Source organism: Rhagoletis pomonella, unplaced genomic scaffold, assembly GCF_013731165.1.
Source record: "Rhagoletis pomonella isolate Grant_MI unplaced genomic scaffold, Rhpom_1.0 Rhpom_scaffold_00013, whole genome shotgun sequence".
Classification (NCBI taxonomy): domain Eukaryota; kingdom Metazoa; phylum Arthropoda; class Insecta; order Diptera; family Tephritidae; genus Rhagoletis; species Rhagoletis pomonella.
In genome coordinates this window covers 9,796,751-9,813,285 of record NW_023458567.1, presented here as the reverse complement: position 1 = coordinate 9,813,285, position 16,535 = coordinate 9,796,751, and the positions used below count along the sequence as shown (strand labels likewise).

At 35.9% G+C, this 16,535-nt stretch overlaps 1 protein-coding gene across 1 annotated transcript in view; it reads right to left on the bottom strand.

The window, feature by feature from the left end:
• Positions 1-16,535, bottom strand: part of LOC118748752 — a 305,281-nt gene that overhangs the window by 65,322 nt on the left and 223,424 nt on the right. The window contains exon 9 of the mRNA XM_036483405.1: positions 14,249-14,341. Within this exon, the coding sequence (XP_036339298.1) occupies positions 14,249-14,341 (93 nt within the window). The remainder of the gene's footprint in view (positions 1-14,248; positions 14,342-16,535) is intronic.

The following is a 16,535-nucleotide window of genomic DNA, read 5'->3' as shown; positions in this document are numbered from 1 at the left end:
GGATCGACTTTGCGTCGGCGGTATCCCCCAGTTTCCTATGAAAAGCGTAGAGTAATTCCCACGAGTATACTAGCATGAATGAAGCTTGTCGCTGCGTGACTGCGAATGACTGGGACGCCTTTGCCGTGGGGGGAGCGGCGAATGTGTTGCGAGTAACTTCCGCGAAAGCAAAGTTAAGCCCACCACCATCAATCGAAAGGATAATGGGTAGCTGGTATTCCTTTAGAAACATGTTTTTGCTTATCTTATCGAAGATATGCTATGTGAACTTGAATGCAAGAAATAAACATTTGTACGAAAACCCAAGTTTTGCATAAAACTTCGATTTACTTACTCATCGATGCATGGGAAAAAGAAGAAAGTCAAAGTTTTTATTTAAAAAAACGTTTTGTGTGACTTATGCATTTAGTAGTCTGGCTAAATATGGTTATCGGTAGAGAAAAAGAGAGGAGTAGTAATCAGGCGGGGGAGGGGTGGTAAAGTAAGCAATCTTCGTGTGCTTGATGCTGCTTAATTTGAGCGAGTTCAAACTTTTATCTTTGTGCTTTTGAAATATTCAAGATTATCTTAAATAACTTTGCAAACTCAGTTGCTTTGAATAGGTGCTTAAAAAAATTTCTTAAAAAAATTGCTCTTACCGCAGACGGCGCAAGAAATTTAATTTTATTTTAATTTCTAAAAAATTTCGCATTTTTACATAATCCGCTAACACCTTCAAAATTGATAAAAAGTATCAAAAAGTTATGCTCTAACACAAATTCATACATATGCTTCGAGTCACCCAATTTACACGCAGCTTGGAGGACTACTACCTTTCCTCCTTACGAATACAAACATTATCGCTTTCAGTTTTGCCTACCTTCAGCCGCGCTCCTCGAAGAGTTGGTTTAAATCAGCAAAGGAGCGGCGGAATGTCTACCACAAAAAAAAACTTATCTGCGGCTTATGGCGAAAAAGAACAAAAACCAAGAAAAATTGCTAGCAACAACAACCAAAAGAAGGAGAAGAGCAAACGTAAATTTAATGAAAACCAATAAAAAAGATCAAAAAGTTGCAAAACCGCAACGAAAATGAGCAGGAAAATGTGATAAGTTGAGGGGAGGGAGACGTAATTTTTTAAACTAACTTTGCGCTAAAGTTGGAGGAGAAATTTTATAGCAGGGACTAATAACAAGGTAGACTTGAGTGGGGCAAGTCGAGGAGAGAAATATTCATCCATACCCCATGCGCCTCTTATTAAAGCAATGTACTAGAAAGGATAGCGGGCTAGATATGTGGGCTGATTTTTAAAATAGGCACTATTACAACAGCGACGAAAACTTCAATGGCTATTAATGACGGAATAGAGCTTTGAAATCCAAACCCATCACATGAATCGGTACCATGGTATTTCAATCAAATATTTTTTCCACGATCTTGCTACAGACCTATTGGTAGGAACTGATTTCCAATCCTAATCTCGTCATAGGTTGTGTAAGACGATGTCACTATCCACGTAGAATTAAATGGTACAAGGATAAGTGCTATACGACGCAGCATTAGTCAGGGAAACCGTGTGAGAAAGACGATGAAGAAGAAAGCAAGAGAGACGAGAAAGAAAAATTTGGTAAAAGGCAGCAGGAATGGTTTGCCGAGTGTCTTAAGCTTCATCCTTGCGAGGGCTAAACACACGAACAGGAGGTGTTCGACACTCTCTTTTGAGTCCGGGTCATGGCAACTGCAACAGAACCTATTCAAGGGCACTCCTATCCTTTCGGCATGCACACCAACGGGCCAGTGCCCTGTGCACACTTCATTACATTTTTAGGCATCGTTTTTGCTCATAGAGTGCTTTGGTTTTAAGTGGGTCGTAGGACACCTAGAACTGCCGGGTAAGCCTGTAAGATCCTGTACAGTTTCACCTCTACTTGGCCTTTGAGTGATAAATTTCGATCGTTTTTCTCTTAATCTCCCTGAGCGAGGCACCCATATCCACCGCGTGGGACACATTCACCGCAGAGCCGCTCATTGCTAGTTCGTCCGCTGCCTTGTTTCCGTAAATGTCCCTATGTTCCGGGACCCATATTGTGGTAATTTCGTATTGATCAAAAATATAGGCCAGCTCTCTTCTACATTCATCACACTAATTGAGATCTAACAGATAGAAGAGAGTGCTTGAATGGCCGCTTGGCAATCTGAAAAGATGTTCACTTGTCTTGATGTACCTTACTGCCTCCGTAATAGCACTAGGTTATATTTCTCAATTAAAGTCCCCGCCCCAACTCCGCATTCCATCTTTGACCCGTCCATAAAGGTAGGTAAGCCCTGTAAGAACTCGACCTCGGCTGCTGACCTTTGAATTCCACTTAGCATTTTAACTACGTAATCCTTAGTAACGGTCGGACTATATGTAGCTGTGTATACCCAGTGCAAAATATTTGGCTTCAAACCCCATCTGTTGCCCAACATTCTCTTGGCTGCCACCTTTCACGCCCTTCAATGTTTAGTTTCATTCTTTCTCGAGTGCTGTCTTCCATTTGCTGGAAAACCCATGTTATGTTGCGGGCATCGACAAATTGTATTGATTTCGTAGGACTTAACATTAGGTATGAAAATAAGGAAAAAGTTGCAGCCTAGACAAGACAAATACCTTCACAAAGGGTATCTGTGCCCGTGCATTAGGACAAAAAGCGGAATCTTTTGCTAACAACGAATTGGAAATGCGCACAATGACTGCAAATTTCTCTCGAATCGAATGGCCGTTCGAAAGGATAGGAGGTCCTTTGAGAAAGTTATTGTATACTGCGCAAGGCTCATTTGTATTTTCACGTGTATGACGCCACCTTGGACATCCTCAAATAAATTGCTTCGGCAAAGATGAGAAAAATATAAGATGTACACACTGGCGGCTCAAAGACTATATTCTCAAGGCGTTCGGAACTACTTCGTGGTATAATTGACTTGGCAATAGCTAATACTAATAATAGATTGGCCAAGCTTTTCCTCAAATTTGTGGCGTGCGCCTTGATGGTGTCATACAAAGAGGAGGGACCTACAGTTTTACGCCGATTTCGAACGGCGATTTTATTTTTATGAGAAGCTGTTTTTCACGGCAGAAATACACTCGGACGTTTGCCATTGCCTGCCGAGGGGCGACCGCTGTTAAGGAAAAACCCTTTTTCTAAATTTTTTTGCGATGTTGCTTTGACCAGGGCTTGAACCTAGGCCCTTCGGAGTGGAATCGCGCACTGCTTTCTGTTTCGTATGTTTGACCAAGCAGGCAAGCCAAATGGCAAATGAAAACTCGTCTCGCAACAGCAATCCACACCGCCGAACCACTAACGCCCAAGTCAGGCCTGGCGAAATAACTATCGGAGCTATTCAATCCATCATAAGCAACGTACCGACTGTAGAATGTGAGGACAACAACACTTTTTGACCGCTTTATGGAGTATAAATATGGGCTTATAGATAGGACATCGCCGCAGCGTCAACAGCTCTCCGATTCATCTCTGCTGATGTCTTGGCCCCCCCATACGAATCTTAAGCGGCACGATACCTACAGAACTACGAGCCCATGAGAGGAAAAGCCTCCGGTATTAGCGTCATAAAAGAGATGGAATACAAGTCAAATAGAAAAAGGAATCAAGTTTCACGCATTCACACGGTGGCAAGGACAGTTGGAGGTGCATATGTGGAGACTTAGTTAATGTGAAATACGGAAAGCCCTCCTAAAGTAATACGAAAAATGGTCACAGGGTGGGGCGGGAGCGACGATTCATAATCGAGGGTGGAGCTGTTTAATCTCCAGACATACCACTGCTATGACCACCGCATTGTTGATGCATTTGGCAATTTAAACCAACCTTTCAAAAAAAAGAAAAAAAAAATATATGTATATCCAAGAGCATACGTGCGCCAACACGAGACTCTTATGCCCTAAAGATATATATGTGTTATTTCATGCATAAACGTCACTAAGAGAAAATACTCAGCCGTGCATATATTTGTAGATATACACATATGCAGGCACTGTATGATGCTGTGTTCGCCTGCAAAAACTTTTTGCACGTCTGCACTTGTTAAGTTAGGCTTTTTCGCATTCTATTTTGCTACTCTTGTTGTTGTCGTTGTTCCTTTTACTATCTTGTTTTGGCCTCAAACTGTCATAACCTGACTTAGCTGCCACTTGTAGCGGGCGCAACAGTGTAAAAAAGCCACTTCGTACATTGCATTGTATGATTTGCGCCTTAAAATATGCTATGACTTCTTACTTGTCTCCGCCAGCAATAGCTGCGACTGACATTGTGGCAGCGGCAGACAGCGTTAAGTTTTTTATACTCACATACTTCTGTGTACTTCTTTCTGTTTTTTTTTTGTATATTTTCCCCTTCCAACTTCGCTTTCTTAAGTTTATCGCTTTTACACTTTTGTATGGCAGCAGCTGCTTGGCGCTGCATTCTCATTTCGAACTTTTTCGCTTTTTACAAGAAGTGTCATACTGACTAAGATGTTTGCTTGCATTTGTTGGTTGGTTGGGTGTAAAAGGGGTTGACTTGGCTTTTAAAACTTTATTTTCCGGTGCTATTACTGGTGTTTTTGTGCACCCTGTTGCGCCGCAATACACAGGTAGCCAACTTGTGTAAGTAGCTCCATCTCTGTCTTGACTACATACTACATATTGTAAAGGCGCGAACAGGCGCAGCCAGCAGTTTCAGGTGCAAGCCTCGAATTTATTTCGACCATTTGAGAAACGCATCACAAGCAAAATAACTATTCAGACTGAGGCTTAAGTAGGCTGAAGTGACTTTCGTAAGGAATACTGCTCGAGAAGCAAGTATCTCGAACTTCTCTAAAAAATCCTTAATTTTGTTTCAAGGCCACTGATGAAATTATTTATCTTGTCTCATTTGCATATTTCCTTCCCCCAAATAAAGAATCTATAATCAAGAAATTGTGAGTGAGTTAAAGCAATACATTTAGGAAGTGTTTTTTGTCAAATTATCTTTCTAGGTATTAATCAGTACTGACCTGAGATGGTTTAGCCCATCTAACAAATCACTAGTCCGCGCTTCAGTTCGCCATCTAGTTAAGCCTTAAATAGTACATGGGCTAGAGGCTTTCTTCGAATATTATCTAGCATCTTACCAATTTTTTGTTACACAGTGTAAACAGAGTGTCCTGGACTTTTTTGCTTACTCGACCTCTTCTTTCCCAGACTGCGGTGGACCGTGACCAGATGACGGAACACAGGCTCGCTAGTTTAGTAGCCATTAGCAGATCTGGCTCCATCTTTAACAGGGACAAAGTATAGTGGGCGGTAGAGTCTTTCGAAGCCTTCAAAGCAGCAGCGTGAGGAGGTTAGGGAATAATGGAATTTTTATAGCATTACTACAAAGAAGTATTCAGGACTTCATTGGTCCCCTGGTTTGTTTATTTGGGGCTAGCTATTGCTGGGTATACATACCGTACGCATTGGAGGAAAGTGTCCGTTTTATTTAATCTAAACAGGAAAACAAGCCCTTTGAGCACTAGTTTCCTTCATTCTCAAGATAATAGACATTGTTGAACCTCCTTACTAGGGACAAACTGAGCACAATGGATTTGACTTTACGAAGGGCTTTCCATAGCAATGTCGATTAGTCTATTTCCAGGGCATTGGCACAAAGAGATATAGACATATCTACTGTGGGCTGGATCGACGCTTTGCTCAAGTAAAGATCATAGCCATGAGATGGGGTCCATTCTCCCTCGCTCTGGACACTTTCAGTTAACGACCCTCTGATCAGACTACATAGGTGCGGTTACGTTGTAGTTGGGTACGCAGATTACCTGGAAACTATAGTAACGGGAAGATTCGGCAGTACTGTCTCGGACGTTAAGCTCTGTGTGTAGCTCTTCGTGGGGTTTCAAACTGATGAGCCAGCGAAGGCTATTCTTGTACTTTTACAACAAGGTTTTATACGTTGATTTGGTAGTTCTAGGAGGGGCAGTGCTTGAATGAATACTCCGTTGAGGGATTACGCTAGATAAGAGACTTAATTAGAACTAAAAAAAAAAAATAATTAATCAACACAGATAAACGGGTACTAAAACTGAGACTGGTGGAGTGGCTTTACCGCATGATCGTCCGTCCTATTGTGCTTTGTGCATCCGCAGTATGATGGTAGAAGACTCTGCAAAAATATGCCATACCACTACGTCTCAATAAATTGCAAAGGTGACTCCTCTTCATATTTTTATTTAAGAAACAGCAGTCGACTGTCAAATGACTGCTGCTAAGTTCAGTTATAAAGAAGGTTGACGCATGGCTTCTTGTGAGGATACTAGGGTAAGACATATGCAGAATTTCTGACTTCATGACTGCTTTATCAGAAAGTTCTAATTGGATATCCGGATTTATTTATTTGAAATGATAATTTAAGGATTCATTAAGGAAGCGGAAGAGACATACTGCATTAGGGACTCTTTTTAGAGATACAAAATACTCTTCAGGTCGCAAGGTCTCTTGGTCTGATATAGTCATGGTTTTAAGCCAACTAAACTAAACCGCCTCTATTTACTTTCTTCTCCTATTTTTAGATTTTTCCCTTTATTGGTCTACTTATATTTCCCCTTGCCTTTACCCTTATCCTTTAGCTTCTCGATTTTATATTTACTTATTCTTCTTATCTAATATCTCCTTTTGTAATTCTACATCTTCTTCTCTCTATTATTTTACACCTTTCTCTATCCTTCTTCCTTTTTAGTTGGTTCTTCTCCTCGTACTTCTTATTCTCTGTCTACTCCTTTCAACTTAGTCTTGGTCTTGGTCTTATTCCTCTTTCTCTCCCTCCTTCTCTTTCTTTTCTTCATCGTTTATTTTTCCTTCATTTTCTTCCTCTTCTTCGTATTCTTCTTCATATCTTCTTAATTTTCAATTTATATTTGTTATTTGTTTTCCTTATTATTTTTATTTCTCATTATCTTCCTTTTTCTTTTTCTTCTTCTTCTCCTATTTTTGTACTTTTACTTTTTTCTAAGTGGCCCTTAAACCATGTCCCAGAAAATACTAATCACGGCTAAAGAATTAGAACCTCTTTACCCGTATTTTAATCCTCAAAAATCTCTTCAACCCACTGAGTATCCTTTCAACCTTAACTCTCCGTGCTGTGTGTCCGGCGATGCTTAGCCGCTTGTCTCGCTTTTTAATATTCAATTTCTTTTTGCTTGGATTGTTGCTGTCCTTTTTCGGGGCTCACATTTGTTTTGTTGGTACTCGTGTCCTGTGGCTACAAGCAAATTGAATTTGTTATCCCTAAACAAGTGCTTGTTTTCATGTACTTGAAAAATGTTTGAGTTAACCTTGGACTACTCATGTAGATGCTTATGCTATGTATGTACTAAAGCACTTAAAGGTGTTAGTTTATGACGTATGTACAAGTGAGGTTAAAGTAAATAAATAGCTTTGAGCTCTCTTTATATTTACCATTAAATTAATTCAAAAGAATTTTATTTTTGAATGTGGGCAGGAGACTTTAAAGATAGGTGAGAGAGTTGTGAAAAGTATTTACTTCATATATTCGTACACCTATTTATAAGGAATACATAAGGTAAAAGATGTGCCCATTTTACTACCTTTTTTGGGGCGAGGTAAGGCATATTTTTAAGCTAATTATCTTCCGCAAAGTAATAAAGTTCCGTATTTTCGATATGCATCGGTTTTGTGGCTACCCTTAGGCGCGCCAGCACCTACTTATAGATTTTTTACAATTCGCTTAAAAAAACTGACTTTCTCTTTACCTTTAACCTTCACAAATATAACTCGAATTCATTCTTATACTTTCTGCACCTAACGGTATGCTACATATGTCGAAGATTTCACAGCAAAAATCAATTAAGTGTACAAAATAATCTATATTCAACATATCTCTCGTACATTCTTCAGCACACTTGTGCAACAAAAAAGGCAGTACCATATGAATCTTCATTTAATTTATTGCTAACTGCTTAAGTAATAAGCACGTATATTTGCATAGTTTTAGGCGGCAAGTAATTTAATATAAGTATATGTAAACATAACGAGCTGAGTTTATTTAAATACACCTACGCAGACATGCATTGACATTGCTACCTTAAAGCTGTTTCTACTTAAGAGCTTATGAGTTTAAGCGCCTAAAATTTGGCTAAAGCGCTGAAGTTAAAATTGGTTTTCTAAAGTGTCTTTGCTGCCTATTGTATGCGTGTAGATGAAGCGACTAGCTGATGGTAATTAGAGCGCAAATTATTGTTTTTTATGCCAGAAGAACTCTTAAGCCTGCGGTTAGCATGCCTTTTAGCCAAATTCGGCATACGTATGTGCCTAATGGTGTAAAAGAGCTTACCTGCAATAAAAAAATAGGCCATTCAATTACTTGACTGGCGTTATTTTACGTAAATTAATATTTCAAAAAACTTATTTTTAAATATGGGCTCCCAGACTTTTAGGCGCGGCAACAAGGCACCCTCTGTAAGAAAGTACTGACTACATTTCTCTTTAATTGGTTTCAGGATAAGCTTAAAATCGAGCTAGCATACTTTTAGGCGCTTATTAAGATCCATAACGAATAGTTCATCGAGTAGTTAAGCTTACTTAAATGTGTTTGAAATTAAACTTAAAATCGGGCTTGTATACTTTTAGGTGTATGTGATTTGTTTTAAAGTACCTTCTGTAAGAAATTAATAATTTTCATTTTCTTTGGGATTTTCTTGCAAATAATTGTATAAGATTAGGCTTAAAATGGGAATGATATACCTTTAGGTGCATATGCTTTATTAAAAGGTTATTCGTGTAAAAAAATGCAAGTCAAAATTTCCCTTTTTAATTTTTATAATACATTTATTTTTCAAAATTGTACAAGTGTAGTCCTAAATCGAGTTGGTATACTTTTAGGCGCACGTATTTTGTTGTGGGGTACCCTCTGCAAGAAATTAGAAACTAAAATTTCCATTTTACGTACTCTTAGTGAATTTTTTCTTCAAAATTTGCATGAAATATGGCTTAAAATTGGGCTGGTATACTTTTAGGCTCATACACTTTGTTATTAGGTACTTTCTCTCACAAATTACCTCCCAAATTTTTCAATCTCTTTTCTCAGCAAATTTATTGCTTGTGTTTCTATAAAAAAAATCTTGACAGCGAGTTGGTATACTTTTAGGCGCATATGATTTGTTGCCAGTAAGAAATTACAATAAGTATTACAATACTATATCACTTTCTTATAATAGCAAATTTCTCAGTTGGTTTGTGCGAACTTAAGCTTCAAATTGAACGGGCATACTTTGAGGCGCTCGTATTTTGTAAATATTTATTTTACACTAGCAAATACCCGGCATGCTTCGCTGCGCCTTTACAGTATTTTTATGCTTTTTGACAGGAGTATTGTAATATTTTACTTATTATCTCAATTTAATTGAATACAATTTTTCAAATAGGCGGCAACTCTCCTCAAAAATATTTTCGGCAGTAAACATTCACTAACCTCTTCAGTTTGATACCCATACTGCAATAAGCCAATTTATCTGATCGACTTAATTAAATAAAAATTTTCAAGCAGGTGGCAACCTTCAACAAAAATATTTTCGCCTCTAAGCTTTTTTAAACATCTTTCTTTTGACTGCCATATTACAATATTTACTTCTTTTATCAATTATAAATCTGCCCTTTTCAAACAGGTGGCAACTCTCATTTTTTTATATACTTTAAGTAAGACTTCTAGCAATACACCGGTGAAAACTGCATTCAATCACATGCTCTAGTTTTCGAGTGATAAGCGTACAAACATACAGACAGACAGAAACATAAAAATTCAAAAAATCATTAGTTTGGTTGTTGCTCTGTTGCTCTAATAAAGATTCCCATAGTAATTTTTCTTCAATATCTATAATGTACGGACATCGACCTGTTACAATTTCATTATATTTACATATTTATAGATAAGAGGAAATTTATAAAGAAAGTTTAAATGTTTATACTGCAGTGAGATTCTGATAATTGCTACGAGAAGTTTTTGTCCCCAAAATTCGCCTAAAAGTATAGAACATGAAAAAGAAACAAATGCAATATGTAATCAGCTAAATTTGACAGTGTGAGGGCAGTATGTAGCTAGATGTTGCATCTTTTTAGTCGCGTTTTCTATTCTTTTAAAGATCTTTGCGGAATTCAAAATCATACTGCTAAATTTCTGTAAAATAATGCTTAAAACCGAGCGACCATATTTTTGGGAGCACTTTTTTCAAAAGTTGCCTTCACATACTCTTTAAATATGTATTTTTCTTAGTACCAATTTTTCCACAGAAACTCGTCAGAAAAAACTCGTTGCTGCTAAACGTGCCTATCGCATTCAAACAATATTTTAACACACTTTTAGGCGCGCACATGCATACACAACACTACACACTAATTGGCAGATAAATTTCGTTTGCTTGCTACCGGCATAGACTATTTTTCTTTTTCCTGCTCATTTCCTGTATAAGCAGGAAATGCCGCCTTTGAGTAAACAACAAAGTAACCATAATAATCAGGCACCAAAAAATATGCTACATTTAAGCTAAATAAAATGCCGCCTAGGGCGGAGTGAGACGACGGAAAATGAAATGTTAAAAATCAATTTGAAATCTAAGCGGAAATATTGAATATCAATAAATCAGCGCACACAAATTCCCCAGGCGGTAATTTTGGCGGCGCTGAGCAGGACAATGGAAAGCTAATGGCAGAGAGCGGAGTGAAAATAGGGAGCGAGAAGCGAAAAAGGCATTGATAGAAAATGGTGTGTGCGTGCGGAAAAAGGAGCGTTCCCAAAAGCCATGCCAGATTTCAAATTTCGAAAATCGAATGTAAGCAAGAAGGTCAATGCTCCAGCAGTGGGGGCTGTTCAATTTGTCAGTGCCTGCGGCAGCCTCGCTTGCTAACAACAATTCCAATCTCCCCTCTTCGAGTTGCAGAGCTTTTTTGTTTTGGGTGTGCGCATGGCTGACCATTTTTTTTTGTTCATATGAAAAATTAAATTCTTATGCTACATTTGTTGCTGACCATTTATTGCACGCAACCATACAGCCTTTTAAGTTAGTCAAGCGTGTGTGTGTATGTGTGTGCGCGCTATTTTGCTTTACGATTTGACTGGCGTTAAGTGGGAGATTGGAAAAGTGCGCTGTGGAGTTGGGAAAAGAAAATAAGTGTAGGCTTTTGGGCGCTTCGGCGTTTTCTGTAGTCAAACGTACTTTTAGGCGCTACCACGCGAAACGAAAACTAAAGTAGTGTTACTGATTGCAAAAACGCGCGTGAAAGGCTAATGGGGACGCAGCAGAAGCGTACAAAGCTATTTACTTTTACCGACTTCCTCTTGCTGGTCCACCTTATTTTCGTGGTCAGCAAAAACATTGCACCTTTCTAAGACCAATGCGGTTTGCATGTATTAGTATACAAACAAAAACGTGTGTAAAAAACAAAGCTCTTTTTCCAAAGCTGAGCGACTATCAGCAAATCTATATACCCGATAGACTAGTAACACATACACACTTTAGCGTACAAGCACGCTTTGTTTGCATGTTTGTTTGTAGAAATTTATGCGCGGTTGTATGTTTTAGCCTATTTGGCCCTGATTTACGCCAAAAGCGCCCTGGGACCACTTGCTGTATAAATTGATTTTTTTGGTGTATTTCACCTTTTTCCTACTACTTTTTATTGCTATTTAATGCGCTTGACTGGGCAGTTGTACGCGTACATATGTATATTTGTAAAAGGGCGCAGAAAATTAGTGAAAATTTATCTTATTTGTTCTACTAAATTTTCTAATTGAAAGGAGGAAATTTAAGATGCTTTAAGAAGTTATAAATCGGGCTTTTGAAAAGTAAGAAATTCAGACCCATTCTTTTTAGAGGAAAGTTTCGTGCTACTAAGAGTTCTTCTTTGTTTTTCCAAAGCTTTCCTTAAGGTACTATTTTTGTATACACTTTTGGAAAAGCAAAAAATTAACAAAAACAAAAAAGTTAATGAAAAATTGGGAATTTTTCGAATCTATTGATTAAAACACTTAGCTTGTTTAAATTTGGGGAAGAAGAATACTATTTCTTAATGAAAAAATGTATTAAAAATACTTTCAAGAAATTAAATTAAAAAATTATAAATTCAAATATAGTCTTATAAAAAATATTCCAGGAATGAATGCAATAAATATACTTAAAAAAATATATTATTTCAAAAGAACAATTAGAAGAAAATATTTAAACATAGATACTTATTAAAAAAACTGTTTAATTATTCTAACATTTTATAAAATTATTTTAGTTATAATTTTATTTTTTAGAAAAGATTTTTTTGGAATCCTTTTTTTTGTTTACATACAAATTTGGAAAATGTTTCAAAATTAATAAAATACTCGGTGGCCTGGAAGAATAATTTATTCTTGATATTTTATAAAAAAATATGAAATAAAAAAATATGTAATAATAAAACATATTTTTTATTATTTTTTATTATTATTTTTAATTATTTTTTTATGTAAGCCTTTTATAAATAAATAAATAATTATTTAAACAAATTAGTAAATTATAGTAAACTATTTTTAACAAACTTAATTAAAAATAGTGAATTAAAAAAAAATTAAAAATTCGTAGGGTCCTATTTGAAGCTTTTAAGTTGAGGAATAAATAAATAGTATAAAAACTATTCAAAAAATTATACCTTTTGAATAAACAATAACAAAAATAGTTTTTAAAAGTAAATATATTTAGCATTCAACAATTTTTATTTAACTTGAGGCCGTTTTTTATGAAAAATTAATGAGGAAAAAACAACAATACGATATAAACGGTTGTTGTTTTTCAACAATAATTTTTCATAAAAAAAGAATATTTTTTCGTTATTTTTTAAATATTAGTTTTGAATTACAGAGTTTGTGTTTAAATACTTTTGCCATTTATTTTAAATTATTTTTAATGTATTAAAAAGTATATTTTTTCAAAAACCCTTTGTACATTTTTTCCTAAAATAAGTATTCGGTTTGGCTTTGGCATTGTAAACAACGAAAAATGAGACTGGTGATGGTACAATGCCGAAACCGAATACAAATCATTTTCCCACCTAGTCGAAAAAATCAACAAACATCAATAAATTGGAAATGTCTTTAAATATACTCCAGCGTGATTTAACTCTTGATCATAAAGATAAAAAATTGTATCTAAGTACCCTCGTTCATATTTTGATTTTGTATGCTCTTGCTTCTATCACAAGAGGTTTACTGGCTAAGTGTCCCTTTTTCCTCCACTTTAAACTGTGATATAACTTTTTTTTATTCATACATTTCTAAAAAAAGTTTTGAAATTTTTAATATATTTATTTGTAAATTTTAGAGATTTTTTTGTTTTCTGTGTCTCCTTAATGATTTGGCTGTTTTCATTATTAATTAGTTCGATTGTATTATTAATAAAAAAAACTTACCGAAATAGAAAAAGAAAGTATTTTATAATATATATAATTGTTATAGCGTTTTCTGAGCCGTTTGTGTGCGTCTTTATATTTTAGTTATTGTTTAAGGCATTTTTGTGGAGAGTTTTTTACGAAAAGAAGAGCTCACCACCCAAATGGTGTTTTTAATTAAAAGCCTTTCAGAGCAGAAAGGGGATATAAGAATTAATAACAAAGGGTTAATATTTTCAAATACGGGTGTAGCGTTCGAGAGGTGTCGGAAGTGTTTTTATATTAAAAATTACCTTGGCAAGCATTCCTCAATTGTAAACTGCCTACAAGATTTTTCACGTTGTAGTGGCTTTGATTAACCAAACACTAAATCTCCAATTTAGATTTAGATTAGACAAATGTCTAATTAATTTCTGCTCTCTTTCTTAGCTGGGAGAGTTTCTCTTTAACTAATTTTTGTATGGTCCTAATTACGTGGTGGAAAAATTAATAAAAGTCCATCGGAATGTATGCAGCATTAGAACAATTTTGCTATTTGTATTTTATTTTACGTCGCTTCGTCGCTACGTAGCGAAAGCTTGCAATTCTCAATCGACTTATGTGGTAGTTTTTTTAAGGTACATGTTTTATTAAATCGTCCAAAGTGATATATCTAACTGAACTATTTGGAAATCAGCTGTGATGGCTTGCTTTTAGGCTTTGGTCTTGAAAAAAAATGGCTTTTTGGCTTTTTTGTTCGCTGTTAATTACCATTTGTTCCTTAAACGCCGAAATATAGCGCGATGAAAGTGGTACATCAATAATCAACACAATCAGTATTCCTCGTATACTTACCACAATCAATAGCACGAAATATATCCAATCCCAAAAGCTGTGTGCATCCTGTACGTAGTACATAATATCGGTCCAGCCTTCGAGTGATATAACCTGTTGGAAAAGTGAAGGGAGAGTTGAAAAAATATTTAGAAAAATGGCACAAATGGAATCAAGGCAAAAGATGGAACGTAAAATTGGTTAAAAAGGGATCTTAGCTATCCTTAGCGTAAAATAATGTAGGTCTTAAAACATTTTTTAATGAAATGCTATGATTTTTAAAATCCAAAAAGTATTCAATATTATTATAGTAAAATTTTTTTATTTGAATTCGGAGAAGGGGTTGCATTGGGCAAATAATTTGTAGTGTCGTAATAAACAGATTTTATTTAAAGTTCGCAAGTTCCCTAATGTTTTGCTAAAAAGTAAAAAGAAAGCTATGAGATCTTTGTTTTTTTGCGCCGTTTATTCTTACTTTACTAAACTTAGGCTTAGTTCGAAATGGAAAACCGTGCTGTTGCCAAAAAGTATGCAATCTTCGTAAGCAGAAGTTTCAACTCTTAATTTGCAAAAAATAAGGTGTAATACTTTTTGAAGTACGCTTTTTTCACTTAAATTGCAGCCATCAGCGTCTACCAGTAGTCTCACAATTGTTGAGAGCTACCGGACGTTTTACCATTTGGCGCGCTAACCAGTAGTCTCACCGGTGTTCAGCAGCAGTATTCTCTCCGTTGACGAGAACCCCCGGACGATCCAGCAGTGCACTCGTCAGCGCCCACAGCTAGTGTAATCACCGCCAACCATAAGTAGTGCTCTTTCGTTTCCCAGGGCCACTGGAATGATCCATACAAGCATACTAACATGCCATACTCTGTCAATAACCCCCAGGCAGGGACCGTAACAATTACAACTTTTATTAAAAAAGTCACTCTTTAACAATTATTTTTTGACCTTTATTTTATTACTCCTTAACAGTTAACAGTTTTTTTCTGATTTCTATTATATAAATCCAAAATAACACTTATTTTGGATTTGTATCTAAAAAAGACTTTTATTTATAAAAGTCATCAATATCAATCAGTCACTGACTTTTATCATCTTATGACTTTTATAAATAAAAGTCTTCAATAATTGTTATCTAAGACATATAATATAAAAATCAAAAATAACTGTTATCTACAGATTATTTATATAAAAACCAAAAGTAATGGTTATTTTGGATTTGTAAAATAAAAACCAAAAAATAATTTTTACATAAAAATTACAAATAAAAATTTATTTTCAAATTTGATTGTCGGTGAAATCGATTGGTATGTATCACTTAGTTGTATAACATTTCCCTACATTTTAGCATATTTTGCATGTATATATTTTCTGCGCCTAAAAGCTTGTGACCTTTTCTTTATTTTCGATAAAGGATATTTTTTATATCCTCAGTGCATGAAATATTTTTTTAAATTTTTTAAAATAATATTTAAAATTTTGTTTTCATAACTTATAATTGAGACAGACTAATAGTTAGAGGGGGTTTTTAAACAAATTTTCATTGAATCTGCATTTTATTGTTAATTTTATTTTAAAATTTACATTATTTTTCCGGTCACAAACACGGCTTTTTATAATTAAATGCTTTTGCGTCTAAAATTATATCGTAATTTTCTCACGGGAGGGCTTCTATACCCAAAAGCATGCTACAGTTGCATACATTTTAGAATGTTTTGTTAGTTTTAACACGCTTCTCGTTACTCATTCGGCCAACACTAAGCGCAGTTAATTATTGCAACCTGCTCGCCTAAGCTTATGCAACATTTTGCACTTTTATTCAAATTTATTGCACAATGCCATTATCTAGTCGCAAATCGTTTAAATATGCTCTTCGCCAAGGCTAACAATCGTGCATTAATTACACGCTCAGCCACAACCTTCATGCGCCTAAAATTATGTGAATTTTTAACAATTATTATAAAACAACTAATTGATTATTTTATATTTTCGAGCTATTTAATTGCCTGGAAGTATCAGCGCGTACGTCCGATACTGCACGACTAAGCCGAAAAGTATGCAATGATTATGGATAAGCATAATGTTGGCTTTTAATTAATTTAGCTGCGGGCGAAAATCGACGCCAGTCAGCGTTGTGGGTGCAACTACACGCACTTGTAGAGGGGCAGTGTGCCAAGTGAAAGGCGCTGACTGGTGCAAGCAGGTGTGTCAGATGGCGCTGCTAGCTTTGGCTCTATGGCGGTTGTTGCGCATAAATTTCATTGCGTCAGCAAGGCTGCCATAAAACTCATGCACCAGCGCCGCG